Below are 19,377 nucleotides of genomic sequence, written 5' to 3'. Positions count from 1 at the left end.
AGGGAATTTAAGGTTCGTCACCTCAGTGCAGAGCAGTAGAGTTCAAACCAATGACCAGAGAGGAAAGAACAGGCATTGTGGGACACCTCCTGGAGGCCAATCGCAGTGCTGTAATCAACCAGGGTATCTATACTGGCACTGCGGCGCTGTACCCCCAGTGCAGAAAACTGTACACCTCTCGTCGGGGTAGTTTTTTTTGCAATTGCGCAGTTTCTGCACACTAAGTTGCTTGGCAGTGTGTACACCTCAGGAGTTACAACGCAGAAAGCTGCTTTACTGCACAGAAACTTGCCAGTGTAGACAAAGCCTAAGAATGTAGCCCTAACTCATTAAGTCTCAGAACACACCTCTCATGTAAGTCATAGTATAAGGCCTGTGTACTCAGCCAGTTCTTTGTCTGAGGGAGATGGCTGAGGGGAGTATACAGAGTTTAATGGCTGGCTGTGTGTCTATTCAATACCAGTTATTAAATTGAATGCTTTGTTGTAAACATGGCACTTGCCCTTAAAGACTATGGGATTCATCTATGGCACATTGTAGTCAGTGGAAAGATTCCCATTGACTTTAATGGGCTTTGGATCAGGGCCTGTGTGATGGGCACGTTTTATAAATTCCAAAAGAGAGAGAGAGAACAAAAGAAAGAAAAATTACTTCAAATCCTTCCTTATTCCCCACATGAAATGCAACCTCTTTTAAGGATCAGTGTTAACATTGTACAGCTGACACTACAGTTCAGGGCAGGAGGCAAAGAAAGGCATATCCAGTTGATACTGGGAGGTTGGGATATTTAGGGAGGCAAAACGTAATTATCCAGGCTGAAGTTTGGCTAGGAAACCAGAATTAAGTAAATATGAGTATTAACAAAATGTTCTGAGCTCTTTAATGACCATGGTCAAACACTGCTTTTACACCTCTTCCAAAAATTTGGCAACTCCTACAACATAATGCTTTCTAATATCATGCTGGAGCATTGGTTTCACACTGATTTAGAGGAAAGAGTATCACCGATTCATTCACCGACATTGCTCCCTGCAGCATGTACAATAGATGCCGTTCAGAGGTTTCCTTCCACGTAGTGACCAGGGCCCTGATACTGCGTCAGGATCCGCTGGTGTGGAATTCTTCCTCCTCTTTCCCGATAAGTAGCTCCTTTAACATTAATGGGAGACTTTCTAAGTGCGGGAGTCAACACTACTGGATCCCTGTAGAAGATGGGGGCCCATGTTATCATGTGAGAACTGAAAGGATCACACCACAAAGTTTATGGGTGGGCTTATATACACAGTCAAATTGCAGGATATGGAATGACATCCACAAAGGGACAAAACCTCAGCTACACATAGCAGTAATAATCTCTAAAATATGTGGAAGAAAAATAATAAGGAAACTACTTCATCTTAAAGAATACTACAATGATACCTGTCACTAGAAATAATTCATTTTAATGTTTTGTTTTCAGAACAGCTGGGCTGGTTATATCAGAAAAACAGAAACAGTACCACACATACATGCCAAACAAACAAAGGAGGGGGGGAAAAGTGCAAATATATACCTGTTGGTGTGAAGGTAAAAGACGGGACTGAAAAATCAAAACAAAATACAAATTGGTTATTAAGCTGAAGAGAGAAAGGGAAACATACACATTAGTATAAATCAAGCAGACAGCTGAACTTAAAACAAATAACTAACCCAGTAGTTCAGTCATACTGACATAAGAATAAAACCAAATTTCAGAAAGAAGTTTGTCTTCACAGGTACCATTTTGGAAAACTATAACATTTTACTACACTCACGAGGGGAACAGAATGTGGTTTAGCCTCTGAATGACCCTCAGTTTAGTATCTTATGTTTTGCTGCAAATCCTAATATAAACAAATGTCCTACACTATTAATCATTTCAAAACACAGAATGATAAATTCTTTAGTAAGCCTTATCAGGATCTTACTTGAATCTTATCTACAGTTCAGTAAGTAGATGCTCATTACACTGAACTAATAGGAACACTTAAGTATTCAATAAAGGAACAATAGCCCTTTAAAGAAACAAAGAGAACTACAAAATAACTGTTTTAGTGTATGTTCACCAAATAATGCCCCACACTTCATCATAACAACTACACTACAATATATTACAGCTGTAATATAATATTGTTTTGCTATTGTGGAAAAGGAAGAAATACATAAAATCAGACTGTATTCCTTCTCCCCCACACACTTTATTTACATGAGCTAGCCCTTCCATTGTAACTCCTCTCTACCTTTCAACCCATGACTTTAACAGGAAAGGTTAACAATGGAACAATAACACTCTTTGAAAACCTTCACTCTCACTGCCACTATAAATCTTAATTGAATCAATAAGGCTTCTAATTCAAGTGTAGTGCACTAGCATCTACTCCCCCTTCTGTTGAATTCTGGCGTATTGTTTCTGTACGCTTGATGGGTAGAGAAAAGCTAAGATTTTCCTCGATTCCAAGTAAAACAAAGAAAAACATGAGAGATGCAATAGAATTTTCACTAAAAGACACCTTAGGATGGGAATTTGGTGATCAGACCTGCCATACGAAGACAATGTGCTGGCTAAGAGATTTAGGTGCTCAAACAGCTTAATATAATTTTTACATTGCAGACAGTTCTGATGTCTTTTTTGAATTCTCTTTTTAGAATTTGCAGAGTTTCTTTGGGACCCAAAAGTATTAGTTAGAGTATGCTGTATGTTTGTCGCTTCTTTTTAAGCCAATTTATTTCCAAGTATGTGACATTGTATAAAACCGGAAAACTTCTGAGCATTTTTGCCCATTGCAGGCTTCATTTGTAGCACAGCTGTCTTTATCTCAGGAATTCTATTGTGTTTTCTTTCAGCTAGGCCTTTTCACATAGTCAGTGTAATTTAGCTACATTCAAAAATACAGAGCCATAGTAACAAGCTTTCATTTAAAAAAAAAGGTGCATTTAAAACCAGAGCTATTCAAGGAAGAATGAAATGTTTCCACATTAATTTGCAATCACAGGGACAAGAGAAAAAGATGAATAGTCCTTGTCATCACTTTTCTGTGAGCTAACTACTAAATCTAGCTTAGTTTTTAAGGAATTGAGGAACAGATGAAAAGAGGTCAAACTAAATGAAATCTTTACACTTAGCAAACCGAAGAACAACTTAATTCTTAGAGCTTCCATTAATAAACTGTTCCGGGTGCCTAGCGGTGCTTGTGTAATAAGTAAATGTGTGGGTACTGAAGTATTTGAACAGATGTCAAGCCTGAAGCTAAATGTTAAAAAAAAAAAAAAAAAGTTAATAAAGTTCACTATTACTCAGCGTGCACATTCAACATTTATGACAATATACTGCAGAGTGGTAGATTATTTCATGATTTCTATTTCTCCAAAGATGCTGGTTTTACTTCAAGTGCAGTTGGTAACACAGACTTTCTAAATGTTTCTATCAAAGGTTTTTTCCCCTCTGCGAAATACTGAGAACTACACATGTGGTATTTCTACAGAAATTCATAATCCACAACAGACTAGAACATCACCAAATGCCAATATTATTATTTTAAAAACTATATTTTTATGGTTTTTCCTTAACCTAAATTCAGCCAACAGCATAGTGATATTAGTTTGAAAGCATCTGTGGAAAGACCGTATGGCAGCATGCAATTAGTAAAACAAAAAAGTGCAGGTTAATGCAGTGGGGCATACAGTTCTCTCACATCTTAACATTCTCAGAGAAATAAAATCAAAGATGAAATTCAACCCTCATTTCCATGGCTACATCTCCATTGAGATTACCAAGCCTAAATTTTGCCAACCAATCTATTGCTTTAATAGCATGGAAGCCCTCGAAGACACTGTCATCGAAAACACTGCATTCTTCTCTAAAGCCATTTCGAAAAAGATAGTGGTCAATCTTTTGTCAAAGACAGTAAGAAACAGGTGTTTAAAAAAAGATCATGTTTGTATTTAGGCTAGAGACCGCACTGCCTGTGTTTAGATATGATTTCTCCCACCCCCAAACCATTTCCATATGTCTCCAATCATCTCAATCGATATTTTTTCATAGCAATAGCTTATTTACCATCTTTCAAAAATATGTTTGTGTTATCTGCCTCCCTGCCCATTCCCAGCATACATTCACATCTACGATGACTGAAGAGGCAATCTTGTGCCTACCTTTAACAATATATTAAATGTGCCACTTTCATGCCACCATTTAGGCCTGGCTCAGTCTTTTAATTATCTAACATCCAGCGTTCTCCTTCTCTTCCATTAAAAAGCTACCGGAAGCTCAACTATTCTGTGAAGCATTCCAACTTTTATGATCTTCAGACTCTAATTGCCTAAATGGCACTGCTTTGAGTTGTGATGCATTGCACTGTATCGTACCCACTTGTAACTTTAGGGTCCAATCAATCCAAAGCCTATTGCGGTCAATGGAAATCATGCTCCTAGGCCAGAAGATCTTCTGGACAGAGATTCTGTTTATCATCTATCACAGTGACCAGCTGTAAAGCACTGTGCCCACCTAATGATGCTACATAAATGATAACAACAACATGGAAGTGAACATGGCTAGAAGCTGGAGCCAATACTACCATTTTGGATGTACAGCAGGTTTGAATACAGACTGCGGGCAGTTCCCCTAGGAACCTGAGAGCTAATAGGACAGTCTCACAACAACATTGATGAAAGTGCCCTTGAAAATATATTTCCATCAATTCTGCTTCTCCGAACAGCCACCTTACCTCTCCCCCACAATATGTAGGAATATGCACGCACAAAAGCACTCTATAACTGACACCTAGAGCTGATGGTAGTATTCTCAGCCAAGGGCAACTGACTGACTAGAATGAAAAAATGGTTTCCTACCTTTCGTAACTGTTCTTCGAGCTGTGTTGCTCTTGTCCATTCCATTCTAGGTGTGCACATGCCCACATGCACAGCCGTCGGAGATTTTATCTGTCAGGACTTGCATCACCTTGCCCTTCACATGAGGCAGGAAAGCCTGGCAGGCCAGGCAAACTGCTTTGAGCTCCCTGATGTTTATGTGGAGGGACAGATCATCCTATGACCAGTGGCCTTGCGTGCTGAGCTCTCCCAGGTGAGCTCCCTAGCCCAGGTCTGAGGCATTGGAAACCAGGGTCAGCCATGGGGCCGGGGCTTTGAAGGGAACTTCCTCCAACACAGATTCGGGGCTCAACCACCAATCCAGGGACGACTGGATGTGAACTGGCACCCTGACCACCCAGTCTAGATTGTGTCTGTTGGAGATGTAGACCAACGCCAACTGCATTTGCACTGGCTGGAGATGGAGCTGGGCATGCTGGACCATGTACGTACATGCGTCCATCTGGCCCAACAACTGCAGGCAGGTATGAACAGTGGTGAGCAGCTAGTTTTTCACATGGGCGATCAGGTCTGATATGGCCTGGAAACGCACCTCTGGAAGGAAAGCTCTGGCTCCTGTGGAGTCAAGAACCGCCCCAATGAACTCTATTCATTGCACTGGCCTTCAGACGATTTCTTTTCATTTACCAACAGGCCCAGGTCACGGCAGGTGGAACGAACCAGATTGAGGCTCCTTAGCACCTGTTCCCAAGATCTGCCCTTTATGAGCCAATTGTCGTGATTTGGGTAGACCTGAACCACTCAACGCCTGAGGTAAGCAGCGACTGGTGGGATACCTTTTGTAAACACCCTCAGGGCAGACGAGAGGCCATGAACTGGAAATGGTGCCCACCCATCACAAAACGGACCTTGGAAGACAGATATATGGAAATAGGCGTCCTTCAGATCGAGGGCAGGGTGTAGCCCCAAGATACAACCTCTAGCACCCAGCGGTCTGAGGTGACCTGCGACCAGGCAGCACAGTAGGGATGAAGATGGTTGAGGAAAGAACGAGGCAGATCTGGGGAGTTGACTGGGACATCACTTTCGAGTGCACCCTCAGAATGAGTGCTTCTGGCCCTCGTGAGGCTTTGACGGGCTGGGCTGCACAGGGGAGTGGGAGGAGGAAGGGCAGTGATGACAAAAACTCGTGTCTCTATCCCTTCTCCTTGCCTGCCCTGGTTGACGCTGTGAAGGTCTCGGCGGCGGGGGTGGCCAGAACTGCTTCCTCGCTGACTGCAGCGTGTGCAGACCCAGTGAGCGAAGTGACTCAAGTGTCAGTCTGTGCAGCCTCATGTCAATTTGTCCTATGAAGAGACCATTCCCATCTAAGGGAAGATCCTGGATTGAGGCCTGCATCTCCTGGGACAGGCCAGCTGTCTGAAGCCATGAGCTGCACTTCATGACCACCACTGATGAGAGCACCCTAGCTCCTGAATCAGCTGCATCCCACGCCATCTGGAGGGAGTACCTTGCAACCATCATACCCCCCTGCACCGGGGCCCCGAATTTCTGGGCCAAGTCCTGGGGCAGCGAGTCCTTGAACTTGCGGAGGGAATCCCATAAGTTGAAGTGGTACCTCCCCAAGAGAGCCTGGTGGTTGGCCACCTGGAACTGAAGGCTGGCCATTGAATAAATCTTTCTCCCAAGAAGTCCAGCCTCTTGGCCTCTTTATTCTTGGGGGTTGAACTGGTTTGCCCATCTGTCCTTCTTGTTGGCGACCGAGATGACCAGCGAGCCCAAAGGAGGGTGAGTATACAAATATTCATACCCTTTGGCTGGGACAAAATACTTTTTCTCAGCCCTCTTGGAGGTGGGAGGGATGGAAAAAGTTTGCCAAAGGGCTTTTGCTATTTTTAGGACCCCATTGTGTACTATAGCACAACACAGTTGGGAGTAGAGGCCAAGAGCACATTGAACAGGGTGTCTGCTTTTTTGGCCATCTCCTCCACTTCCAAGCCCAATTTCGTAGTCAACCTACGAAGCAGGGCCTGATGTTCTTTGAAATCGTCTAGTGTGCTGGTGCGGAAGGGGCACGCCACTCCCTCAGCTCAGGACTATGACTGGTTCACCGGGGAAGCCCCTGAGGGGTCATCTCTCATGGCAAAAGAGGGTTTCAGGGTGAGCACCTGCTCCTCTACCCTGGCCTCCGAGTGTGCCACCCGCACCGAGCTTGGTGCCCCCAGTGCTGTTGGTTGCTGCTCTGAGGTGGCCAAGGAATGGACTGACGGAGGCATCGGCATCACAGGCATGCCCCATGAGCTCCAGTAGGGCCATTGTGCCGGCCACTGGCCTTACTGCCACGATGGCATCGCAGAGGTTGACGCAGCCTCAGGTGCCCACTCACGCCAGTGCTGTTGTGGTGAAGGGCTGAATTCCCTTTCTGAACCAGAGGAAACACCTTCCGGTGGCCACGGAGGGGCTGTTGAAGCTTGCGTCTCACGGCTAACCATTGCTGCATGAGATCAGTGCCTCAAGTAAGGGGACCGGTGCTGGGGCAGAATGATCAGTACCATGATCGAGACCGCTCCCACCGCAGGGACCTACACTGAGGAAGCAGCTGGTGGGAGGATGATCGGTGCCAGTGATATGGTGACTGGTGACAGTGACTGGTGCCTTCCTCTAGGTGACCCATGTCAAGAGAGTGGAGACGGAAACCTGGTGCTCATGATGTAGGATGTCCCACAGAAGACAGAGACCTGGGGCGTGGAGACGGAAATCGCTGTCTCATCTATGGAGACCAGCGTCGTTCGCCTGCCCTCTGGGGGGTCTTTATGGCTGGCTTGCCCTCAACGAGAGCCTTTGTCATGACCTGTGACACACTTGGTGCTGGTGGCACTGGTAGAGGCCTCTGCTCTCTATGCACCAGGAGAGCCTGGGAAGGCATTAGCACTGCCACCAGTCTGGGTCCCCTACCACTTCCTGGAGTCGGTGGTGGATCCCTCAGGGGACTAGGAGGCCCCATCGAGGGGGTGTCCCCATGTGGCTCCGGTGCTGGCTGTCAGCCCAAACTGGGTTCTTAGTCCTTCTTGTTCGGTGCTGAGGAGTCACTCTTCTTCGGCACTGGTGACCGGGGGAGGTGTTGGGTGGAGCCTGGTGGTGAGGGTGTGCTGTGCACCGAGGCCAAGGTGCTCGGGGCAGAGTCTGGCCGGGAAGGCATGGACGCCGGGTGGACAGCAGCCTCCATGAGGAGGGCTCTCAAACGGGTGTCTCACTCTTTCTGTGTTCTCGGCTGAAAGTTCTTACAGACGCAACACTTCTCCTTCACAGCTACTATGGGGGTCACTAACAAGCATAGGCCTGTTACAGTCAGAGCACGGCGTAAAACCCAGAGACAGTGGCATGCCCCGCCTGGGACGAAGTGGGGAATCTATCTCTAACTACATTACTTAACAACTACATATTAACTAACTACTGTAAACAAACTATTTACAAAGCCTTAAGGCTAAAGGGTAAAGTAGAAAAACCGTTAGCCCTTGTGAGAGAAGGGAAAGGTTCTCCAACTAATCACCACTGGTGGTAAGAAGGAACTAAGAGGGCACAGGGCCGGCAGCACCTAATACACCGACACATGGGCATGGCACTTAAGAAGGTGCTACCGACTCAAGAAGGTGCTACGGATATCTCTAAGGCTATCTCCGATGGCCGTGCATGTGGGCACGTGCACACCTAGAATGGAACTGATATGAGCAAGCACTCAAAGAAGAATACTGAACTATCACCCAGTTGAATCTTTTTTCAGGTCAGCCATGTGGCACAGTGGCAGGGCAGCAAGAGAAAACTTGCCCTGCTGCTACCCTATTCTGTAAACATATGGACAGCTGTCAGCACTAAATTCACCTATATATATTTAAAATGAAAAGCAAGCCTGGGTATTTTGATTAAGGGTCTTAATAAAAAGTCACAAGTACTAAATTATCAATATTTTCATGTGTTCTCTATTGGGGTATCTGATGCAAAGTCCACCTGGTTATTCAATGGACAGACCCCAAGTATTCAATGGGCCTGAGATGAGCAAGATCTTTCCAATTAAAAAGCTGTAAAGGACAGTAAAGCAATTAACAAATCAAGAGTTGTAATACGGCACCTTTTCTGATACCAGCGTAAGTACTAGTGAGTCCATTTCGCTTCTTTCGGTGGCGGTATAACCAGATGCTGAAGACCATAAGAATAATCCAACAGGCTGCACCAATGCCAGCAATGAAAGCTGGCTGCTTTACAACATCTGAAATCTGCTGGGCTAAGCTGACTTGGTCTTCTGGTGACACAGGGTTTCCATGGGAATCTAAAAAAGGAACCAAAAATCTGATTAATTTGGATGTGCAGTTGTAAAAACCAAAATGTACTACTATTATTACTGAGTAATAATAATTGTAGACAGTGATTTAAAAATAGTATGGCACAGATTTTCAAACCTGGGCACCCAAAGTTGGCCTCATCAATCCATATTTAGACACTAAATAAAATTGGCCTGATTTTCAGAGGTACTAAACTACTATTATTATTACTTATTATTTGTACTATTGTAGCACCTAGCAGACTTAGGCATGGACCAGGAACCCATTGTGTTAGGTGCTTTATAAAAACAGAAGAAAAAGATGCTCCCTGCCCCAACTCCCGTTGACTTCAGCAGGATAGTGGGTTCTTAACGCTTCTGAAAATTAGGCCCCTTTTATTTAGGTGAGTAAATATGGATTAAGACGGCTGACTAAATCCATGGTTTAAAATTTTTGGCCTATAATTTTTCATCATTTCTGCAATATACCGTAAATCAAATTATTTCAGATTAAATTTAAAAATAAAAGCCAACAAAACATTCACAAAAAAACTATGAAGGAATGCGTTGGAGCAGTCTGTTCCCAGAATTCTACTAAAGCTTAGAAACAAGCTACAGGAACACACACATACTTCCCCAGAAGTGAAAATCATAGAAGCATTACAAATTCAAAACACATTTATAGAAGGTGGATACTGAAGAGATGTTTTTTAAATTCAGCAGTTTCTGACAGGCGACTTGTATCTCATGTTACACAGTCTGTTTTTTTTCCTCAGAGTCTTATTTTGACCTCAGTTCAAGAAGACTGAAAATTCAAGACTAGCTAATGGAGTGAGTGAATAAAGTAACTTGATTCTACCAACTTAGCATGGCTAGACAAGCTAGTCTTTAAAATTATAGCTATGAGAAGGCAAAAAGAACTGTAGGAAAGGGAGATTAACTATCCCAAGAAAAGGTATAATAAATAAAATAAAATAATCAAATAGGCCTTCCTAGTAGTGGAAAAAGCAGAACCCCACCCCCCATCAACTACTCCAATTTAGAACTAAGAATGGAAACAAAGGACAGCTGAAAATGTTTTCATTAATTGTTAAATGTATAAGAGTTTTATTTTTCAATATACAGGGTATTTATTATTTTAACCTAAAACTTCATTTTTCTTTCCATATAGTATGTCAGTAAATACTTTCTAGTAACACTATTTCAGACTATTCTACCCACCAATATCCTATAATTGCATTGAGGTTGCTCAAAGAGAAGACATTTTGCTAGATTTTTATCATCTGGGTACATTGATTTTTAACAGTAAGAGGTGCTCTTTGCAAATTTGTGAGGTGAGAGATCTGTATTATTGCTCCCCAAATTGAGGGCAAGATTCTGAAACCCTCATTCACAATGAATAATACCTTACATCACTCAAACTCTGTAATACCTAACCCTTGATCAGTCCTGTTGATTTCAGAGTAAATAGTCAAAGAGTTAGGTACTACCCAATGTGAGTAAGATAGTAGAATCTGGTCCTGAGATTGGTCCTTTTAGGAGAGAAATGTTGTTTGCTCAGGTGGCCTGTTAATTCAAATTCTGTTAATGCATGCTAGCTAAGCAATGGAATCCAGTTCACTTAAAACACAATAGCATTAATGCTCTAAGCACTAATCAGTGAACATGTTAATACTCTTAATCATGACACCACACATTTCTGCCCCCCTCCCAAATAGGAACATAAGGAACATAAGTGTGTTTTATATATATATATATATATATACACACACACTTATTTGGGAGGGGGCAGTGTTTATATTTATATATATATAAAATAAACACTGGCACTATAGACTACAGGGAAAACAAGCCATATTGAAAAAAGAAAAAAAAACAATTGCTCTGGGAAAGGGACACCTTTATAGATGGGAAATGGTTAAATTATTAATAGTTTTTTCCTTGGCTTTTTCTTCCACAGAATTTCAGATTTCATTCTACATGGCATCCAGGCTGAATACCTATTTTCACAAGCAATCACTGCTTTTGACTGTTTGTTGACTGGAAGTTGTAACAAGCCCTTTTATCTTCTGTGATCCTAAGAGCACTCATAGTCTGAAAGTTCACCAGGCAGACCTACCCTTTGTGTCTGCTAGGTTTATAGATTTCATGGCTATTTGTGCAAGGTTAAATTGGGTTGCTTCAGATTTTATGGAGACAGCCAAGTGAGGTTCCATGCAAGTGGCCAGATGGGCTTCACTGTATAAAGTGTACTGTGACTAATGAATTAAAATTGCCCTTCTATATCTCATCTTTTGTCTCACAGCAGCTGAGGCTGTATTAAGATATTGGAAATTGCAATATCATTCTAATTTCAAAACAACTAAATGTGCTTTTTAAAAAATGCTGTTATTATTTGAAAATGTTTTCCTTGACAGAAAAGTGAATTTTCATTGGAAACACTGTTCACCTATTGTTCAGCGGATGTGAACATTTATTTATTGTTTAAATATTTCTTTCGTACTTCTGATGAAGTATTTACAATAGGGAAAAAGTTACCTTATTCCCCCTTTCCCCCCCAAAAAAAGAGTATTACAACATAGAATCAATAAAATGTATGAAGCCCTAAGCTGTGCATAAGGAGTCAGCAATGTAAATGATTCTGTAACTCAAACAACCATAGTGGTAATATTTTTATATATATATGTACAAATGTCAAGTGCATTATTCACACAGTGCATGTCTCGTGTACAAAATACTCCATGAACCTTTATTTTTCTAATCACTCACATTATGATATGCGATTTGAGAACTAATTAGCATGCCTTTAGTAATACTATTCTGTTAGCCACTGGAAATATCTGTATATCATTATAATAAATTGTTGTATTTAAAGCACCAAGGCTGAAATACATTATGCATGTGTGGACTGCTATACTTGCACAAAGCTTCATTTTTCATATATATATTTTACACATACACACAGACACTTTCTTTCTCTCTTACTGTTTAGCTTCAGTCATTAAACTGACTGACATACATCATATATATCTGTGTACACACACATATATGCTATGTATACATGCATATTTAATAATATAATTTAATAATAATTTAATAATAGAAGCTAAGCTAACCACTAAGCTAAGCTAACCTTTAATTTAATAACAGAAGCTAAGCTAACCACTAATTTTAAGGGAAGCTGGTAGTGACCCATGTGTATATGTTGCTAACATTTTCCATTATTAAAGATTCTTGCAGCCTTTTTTTGTTCTATCACTTTGTTGTTTGTGTCAGGCCTTTGAAATTAGGGGAAAAGGGAGAAAGCCTTTGGGCTAGAAAAATGCCTTTTCTTTGTGCCATGAAAATCCATTCAGGTTTAGTCGAGTCATAAACTGCTGAAAATCACCATATCATTGCTGTTGTTTCTGGTTCCTCCAGGTAAATGTTGGCAGCACGACAAAATAATAAGGAATTGTGAACATTCTAAGGCCAGGCTCACAATGCTGACAAAGCTGCAGAAGCACACAGTGCACTGAGAATACCTAGGAGCTGCTGGAGAAGGCTGACTACATCACTCCCTGGAACTGGCATATTTCCTGGCCCCAAGATAACAGACTTTCCATGCTGACAGTTACCGTATTTATCGGCGTATAACACGCACTTTTTTCCCCTGAAAATAGGGGGCAAATGATGTGTGCGTGTTATACGCCGATATAACCGGGCCGGCTCTAGGATTTCTGCCCCAGGCAGAAAAGAAAAGCGCCGCCCCCCCCCCCCGCGGCGCGGAGCGGCGCCCTAGCCCCTGCCCCACTCCCGAGCAGCGCGGCCCTAGCGCCCCCCCCCCCAGCGGCCCGAGCCCCCGCCCTCTCCCCCCCCCCAGCGGCGGGGCCTGAGCCCCGAGCCCCGGCCTGCGCGAGCCCCCACCTCCCGAGCGGCGCGGCCCGGCCCTAGCCCCCTCCCGAGCGGCCCGGCCCGAGCTGCCTTAGCCCCCGCGCCCCTCCAGAGCGGCCCGAGACCCCGTCCTCCCTCCCTCCCCCGAGCGGCCCTGGCCCTAGCCCCCGCCCCCCTCCCGAGCGGCCCGGCCAGAGACGCCTTAGCCCCCGCCCCCCTCACGAGCGGCCCGCGACCCCGGCCCCTTCCCCCCCCCCCCGAGCGGCCCTAACCCGCGGAGCACCGCCCTAGTCCCCGCCCCCCTCCCGAGCGGCGCGGCCCGACCCGGCCCGAGCCCCCGGCCCCCTCCCGAGCGGCCCGGCCCGAGCCCCCCTCCCCGCGAACGGCCAATCACGCAGCCTGCCTGCTCCTGCACGCTTCGCGGCGCCTTCCAGGGCTCATAGATGTACTCAGCGGGGAACTTCCGGAGGAAAGGGAGGTACTTCCTGCAGGAGGGTCAGGCCCCAAAGGAACAGGCAGGGTGGGTCAGTCAGCCCCAAAAGAAACAAGCCGACATGGGAATTCAGGGCCGAGCCACAGGTCCCTCAGGGCCAACCGCCTTCGCCAGTGTGTCCTAGCCAGCCCAGGCTGAGGGGGCTGGAGCATGGTACGGGATCTTTGGCCCACTCATTTCCTTATAAGTGGTAATAATATTAATAAAACAAGTTCTGAGCTACCCTTATTTTGCTTCAAAGTCCTTTATTTGAAATTTAAGTTTTTTTCCTGAAATTTCCCCCTTAAAATGAAGGTGTATGTTATACGCCTGTGCGTGTTATACGTCGATAAATACGGTAATGTAGTTAGGTCTGTTGTTTAAGTACTAGCAGTCTGTGGTGTTGTGTGGAAGGTTCAGGGTTTAAACGCTGACGATATAAGATACGAGGTTGTTACAATTGTACATAACAATTGCTTTCTATCTTTATCCTTTTCAAAATAGACTAGTAAATTACATACAAAAATACTATGTTAAAATAAAATTATTTAGGTTGCAAATTCAAGAGTTACAAAATACCAGAATCACAGTGACCCGTGCAAATGCCTCCATGTGTATGCATCAAGATACAGTAACGGTACAATGAGGTACTATTCCACAGGACTCCTGCCTCATTCAGTGCATCAGATAGCTGGTCAAAGGGAAGTGAGAATTAAGGTTGCACGAGCAACCATAAATCTGGCATTTCCTAATTTCTGAGGGCTTGAATTTGCAATAACTCTGCCCCCCCCCCCGACTGTGGGTATCTATAATGCGGAAAGACAGTTCTTTGGTCAGAAATCAACTTATGAATAGCCTCTTTTGCCTTCTTTCTAGTTATATAAAATGTCATAAATGGAGAAGTGCCACTTTTAGGCTACAACTGTATAGTGTACTGCATGTAAGTGGAGTGCATCGCCCATGTGGAGCCTCCCTGACATCAGTAGGGATTTGGGTGGGCAAAGCAGGCCACCTTTGAAAGTCTACTGCAGGCCTGAAAAAGACAGTATATTATGTTGGGCAGATTACTTGCAGTGGCTGACAGAATAATATCCCTAAAGGCACCCTAATTAGTTCACAAATCACATCTCTTAATGTGAGTGATTAGAGTAATAAAGGTGCAATAAGAGTTTCTTGTATTTTGTACCCTTGAGACATCCACTGGTTGAAAAAAGCACTTAACATTTATAATTATTTTACAGAAACCTCTTAAGAAATAAGTGCATAAAATGTATTCACACAGGTTAATATGTTTATTATGAGTAATATTAACTGCATCTGAGATGCCTCATGTGAATAATATGCTGGACAGAATGTGCTGCAGGATATACCACGTAATTTGCTATTGAAGCATCAGCAAACCAATGGAGTGTCAACATTTCAAAGCTGCCATCCATGGCACTCCATCACTGCACAGAAGCTACGGTGGAGATCAGTATCAAAGGGATTAATAGTTCTCTGGGGTAATGTTCTGTAGTGCAACTTACTTTTACCCCCATGCCCAGCCGAAGGTCCACATACTCATTTTTGGCACGAGAGCATTCAGAGCTCTGGTATGAAACTGCAGAAAAACCTGAGAGTCTCTGGAGAAGTGTGAGGAACAAGGGTGATGTTGTGGTGGGAGTCTGCTATAGACCACCAGACCAGAGGGATGAGGTGGACGAGGCTTTCTTCCAGCAACTAGCAGAAGTTACTAGATCGCAGGCCCTGGTTCTCATGGGAGACTTTAATCTCCCTGATATCTGCTGGGAGAGCAATACAGTGGTTCACAGACAATCCAGGATATGAGTCGACAGTGTGCCCTTGTTGCCAAGAAGGCTAACGACATTTTGGGCTGTATAAGTAGGGGCATTGCCAGCAGATCGAGGGATGTGATCATTCCCCTCTATTTGACATTGGTGAGGCCTCACCTGGAGTACTGTGTCCAGTTTTGGGCCCCACACTACAAGAAGGATGTGGAAAAATTGGAAAGAGTCCAGCGGAGGGCAACAAAAATGATTAGGGAGCACATGACTTATGAGGAGAGGCTGAGGGAACTGGGATTGTTTAGTCTGCAGAAGAGAAGAATGAGGGGGGATTTGATAGCTGCTTTCAACTACCTGAAAGGAGGTTCCAAAGAGGATGGATCTAGACTGTTCTCAGTGGTACCTGATGACAGAACAAGGAGTAATGGTCTCAAGTTGCAGTGGGGGAGGTTTAGGTTGGATATTAGGAAAAACTTTTTCACTAGGAGGGTGGTGAAGCACTGGAATGGGTTACCTAGGGAGGTGGTGGAATCTCCTTCCTTGGAGGTGTTTAAGGTCAGGCTTGACAAAGCCCTGGCTGGGATGATTTAGTTGGGAATTGGTTCTGCTTTGAGCAGGGGGTTGGACTAGATGACCTCCTGACGTCCCTTCCAACCCTGATATTCTATGATTCTATGAAAATCTGAGTAGCCCTATCTGTGCAGGGGAGAGGTGTGGTGTGTGGGAACGTACTCAAACTAAGTCCTAAGGGGGAAGTTTTAGGGTTAGTCACAATCTAGCCCTCAATTTTTAATCAAGAATTGTTCAGAGTAAGATCTAAATCTGATTTAATTGTGAGAGACATTCCAAAATTTAAATGAAAATACAAATCATACAGTATATATAATATGCACACAGGGAATTTGTAATCAGTTTAATAAAGGTAACAGCATACTAATTCAGAAATCAACATCAAAGCAAAATATTTAAGCTTTCTGACTCTAAGAAGGAAATACAGATTTCTCAAACTGGTGATTGCAGGAATGCAGTTCATCTAGCATATAGATACAGGAACTAGCAATCCCCCCCAAACATTCCATGAACAGCATCCTTACCCACCACTACATGCAGCTCCCCTCCCCAAAATACAAAAAGAAAAAAAAAAGCCCTCTCCATCTAAATGAATGTATTGGTTTTGAAAGGTGCTAGACTGATGGCATTAGCAAATTAAGTTTTGTATCCTCAGAACAGCTTCTGGAAAACAATGGTGCCATCTGTCCCTCACTGCTTCACTCCTTCTCTGGGAGCACATCCAAGAACCAAGGATGAGATTCTATGGTGAGCCTCTAAGAGGCACAAGCACAGAACTCAGGGTAAGATGAGGAAATTTTAAGCCACTTTACCACTCTCACAACCCTAGACTACTCTGGCTGAAGAGTCTCCTTCGGGTAACTTATAGCCCTAGGGGCCTGTTTGAGTTATGGCAGCCCCTCCAGGATGCCCTATGGGCCACTGTACTGCTCAGAATCTCCACAGTGTGGTCCCCACATATGCTTTCTGCTCCCAGGGCTTGCAAAGGAGTCCTCAGATGATAGCCATACAGCTATTTTACACTGCATCTGTGCCAAGGGAATCCTTCCAACAGCTAGTTACAAGGCTGTTAAGGCCCTTTACATTGTTCTGGTCCATTGACCTGGTGTAAAGTGGCAGTAGAGGGGCTGAGGATCTCACCACAGATTATATCTGACCCTGTATCGGGACAAAAAGGGGAGAGGGAGCTGAAGAAGGCACATCTCCTCAGGTACCAGAAAAATCCTTTCTTTTAGAGAGCACAAAGTTTGCTTGAGTCCTGTACTTATAAGAGTGCTAACCTCCCCAAAAGGAGGCAAATGAGAAAGAGGCTTTGTGCCACTTTCTTCATCACCAGCCAGCACAGTTTGTCAAGAGATGGGCGCCTGGTGTGCATTGTTAAAGGTCACAGCAAGGGATTCTCTGGTCAACACTTCTTCAGTGTCCCTAAAGGCAATGTGCTTACATCAGGCACAGTGTTTCTGAGACCTCCCACAGAGGGTGTGTACTACCACACCCTATGTGGCACAGGGCTGTGCCTTCAATGTACATTTTAGCCCTAGGGGGTGAGATGGTAGGGTTTTTTAGAATTCTCATGCAGTGTAATTATTTCTTTCCAAAATGCCATAATGCTCAAATCCCTGGCTTCCGCTGAGAATGTCATTAAGGATATTAACTGTAATGTTACCATCTGTCCACTAGGGATTGGACTAAGGTCACCAAATACTGAGGCCACTAAACAGCAAATGGTAACTTTTGTTTACCGTAGGTCTCAGATGAATCAGAAACAATGATCTGGAGGAAAGAGGCTTTGGGCAACATTTTCAAAAATACCTAAGTGATTTAGGAGCTTAAGTCCCATCTTCAAACATGATTTAGGCACTTAGGAGCCTAAGTTCCATTTATTTTGTGCAGCACTAATCAATAGCCTTAGGAGAGGATTGTCAAAGACTCGGTACCTGACTCCTATTGACTTTCAATAGGACATAGGCATCTAACAGCCCTTCCCCTTCTAGTGAAGTGTCCATACATGCCATTGCTGGAAGCAGGCTAGTGGCCCTGCTCAGTCCTAGTAAGGCAAATTGTCGACTATGTTCCTTTTCCAAATAAGCTAACTGGAAAGGCAAAGAAGGGAAGCTAAATAAATCATGTTCTTGTAAAACTGGTGTTTATTTAGGATTAATTTACTAGCAGATGGATTAAAGAAAAATGTCACTATCAAGCCTGCAGTTTCAGACATCAAGGCCTCTTCATTAAGCTGGTATCTATAACCCTTAAAGTTTCAAGGTTTTCAAAATAGAAGCAGTGAAACAGAAACCCCGATTCTTGAGAATCGAAAATGAGCACAGAAAACAACATGACAATGAGCACTTATAGGTACTACATTAATGAGTCATTTTTAAAAGTTCTACTATGCAATTTCTATTATAATCAATGGGTGTCACAAGCCCAAATTATAAGCAATTCTTTGACAGTTCCCTTAATTTCAATGTCCACACGTAATTTTTTGGCATTGCAGCAATTGTTCACTCAGAATAGGGTCCTTTTTTCATCTTCAGTAACTACCTATTTTTAACTGTAAAATCACATAACTGGACAGGTCTTTTAATGATGCGGACAGAGAAGGGTAGAAGGCCAAAAGAAATATGGCGAGGTTCTATTTCGGTCTGATGGGACAGAATACTGACCCTAATGACAGCATGTTTTGATTTCATCATGCTAACAAAGAGAAGCATCACTATATTGCAAGGCATTTTAAGTATTGTTCTGTAAACCAGCAGTAATCCCACATCACTTCCAGACATATCCATCTCCTATGGCCCCCAGTCTTAAGCCGGGTCAGAGGAATGCTTGGTGCAGTTGACATCACTGTTGCATCCCTTGCCCTGATACTGGTAGGCCAGAATATGAATGTAGCAAACTTGGTGGCTCAGGCCTATCTTAAACTGATGTGTTTTTCCTATGCCAATCTTAAGTATCAACCACTTCGCAAAAATCAACAGCCAAAACCAATAATGAATTGAGACTTTTTGTTTAAAAAAAAAAAAATGCAGCAGCCATTATACAGCAAACCTATGAGAGATGCTGTCTTTAGAATCCAGTTCCAATACATGTCCAAAACCACAAATATTAATCTCATTATTTTAAAATGCAAATAACACTCTGCATTCTGCCTGACTTGTAAATATTTCTGGATCCATAAAAGGCAAAATAAACACAGCAGTGAATTTATAGGCAGATTTACCAGAAGGCTTACCTAACTGGATAAACTGTGGCTCACTTTTCACTCCAGGTCCTGCCCCAGTACTTGCTGCTACTTCCACACTGTATCGAATACCAGGAACTAAGGAAAGGATGACTACAGAAAAGGTGGAACCATCTACTGTCTTGTTTATGTGGTATCTGCTTTCATTGCCCAGGCACCAAACCTGTAGGTAAATAAAGGACATAGCACATGTGGGTGTTAAAAGTTAAAGCTAAAAGGATAGTTACATGATATGATATGGTCCTTTCTGCTGCATCAAGGGAGCGGAACTAGA

At 43.5% G+C, this 19,377-nt stretch overlaps 1 protein-coding gene across 4 annotated transcripts in view; it reads right to left on the bottom strand.

Moving 5' to 3' along the window:
• ROBO1 (roundabout guidance receptor 1) overlaps positions 1 to 19,377 on the bottom strand; it is a 431,492-nt gene that overhangs the window by 47,305 nt on the left and 364,810 nt on the right. For 3 of the 4 annotated variants that reach the window (XM_045002116.1, XM_045002117.1, XM_045002118.1), the window contains 3 exons: positions 19,095 to 19,266; positions 8,972 to 9,169; positions 1,553 to 1,579 (listed from right to left, as the gene is read on the bottom strand). In XM_045002116.1, the coding sequence (XP_044858051.1) occupies positions 1,553 to 1,579; positions 8,972 to 9,169; positions 19,095 to 19,266 (397 nt within the window). The remainder of the gene's footprint in view (positions 1 to 1,552; positions 1,580 to 8,971; positions 9,170 to 19,094; positions 19,267 to 19,377) is intronic. The other variant, XM_045002119.1, reaches the window with a different exon arrangement.

The sequence above is a fragment of the Mauremys mutica genome, chromosome 1 (assembly GCF_020497125.1).
Source record: "Mauremys mutica isolate MM-2020 ecotype Southern chromosome 1, ASM2049712v1, whole genome shotgun sequence".
NCBI lineage: Eukaryota > Metazoa > Chordata > Testudines > Geoemydidae > Mauremys > Mauremys mutica.
This window is presented reverse-complemented; position numbering and strand designations above follow the sequence as displayed.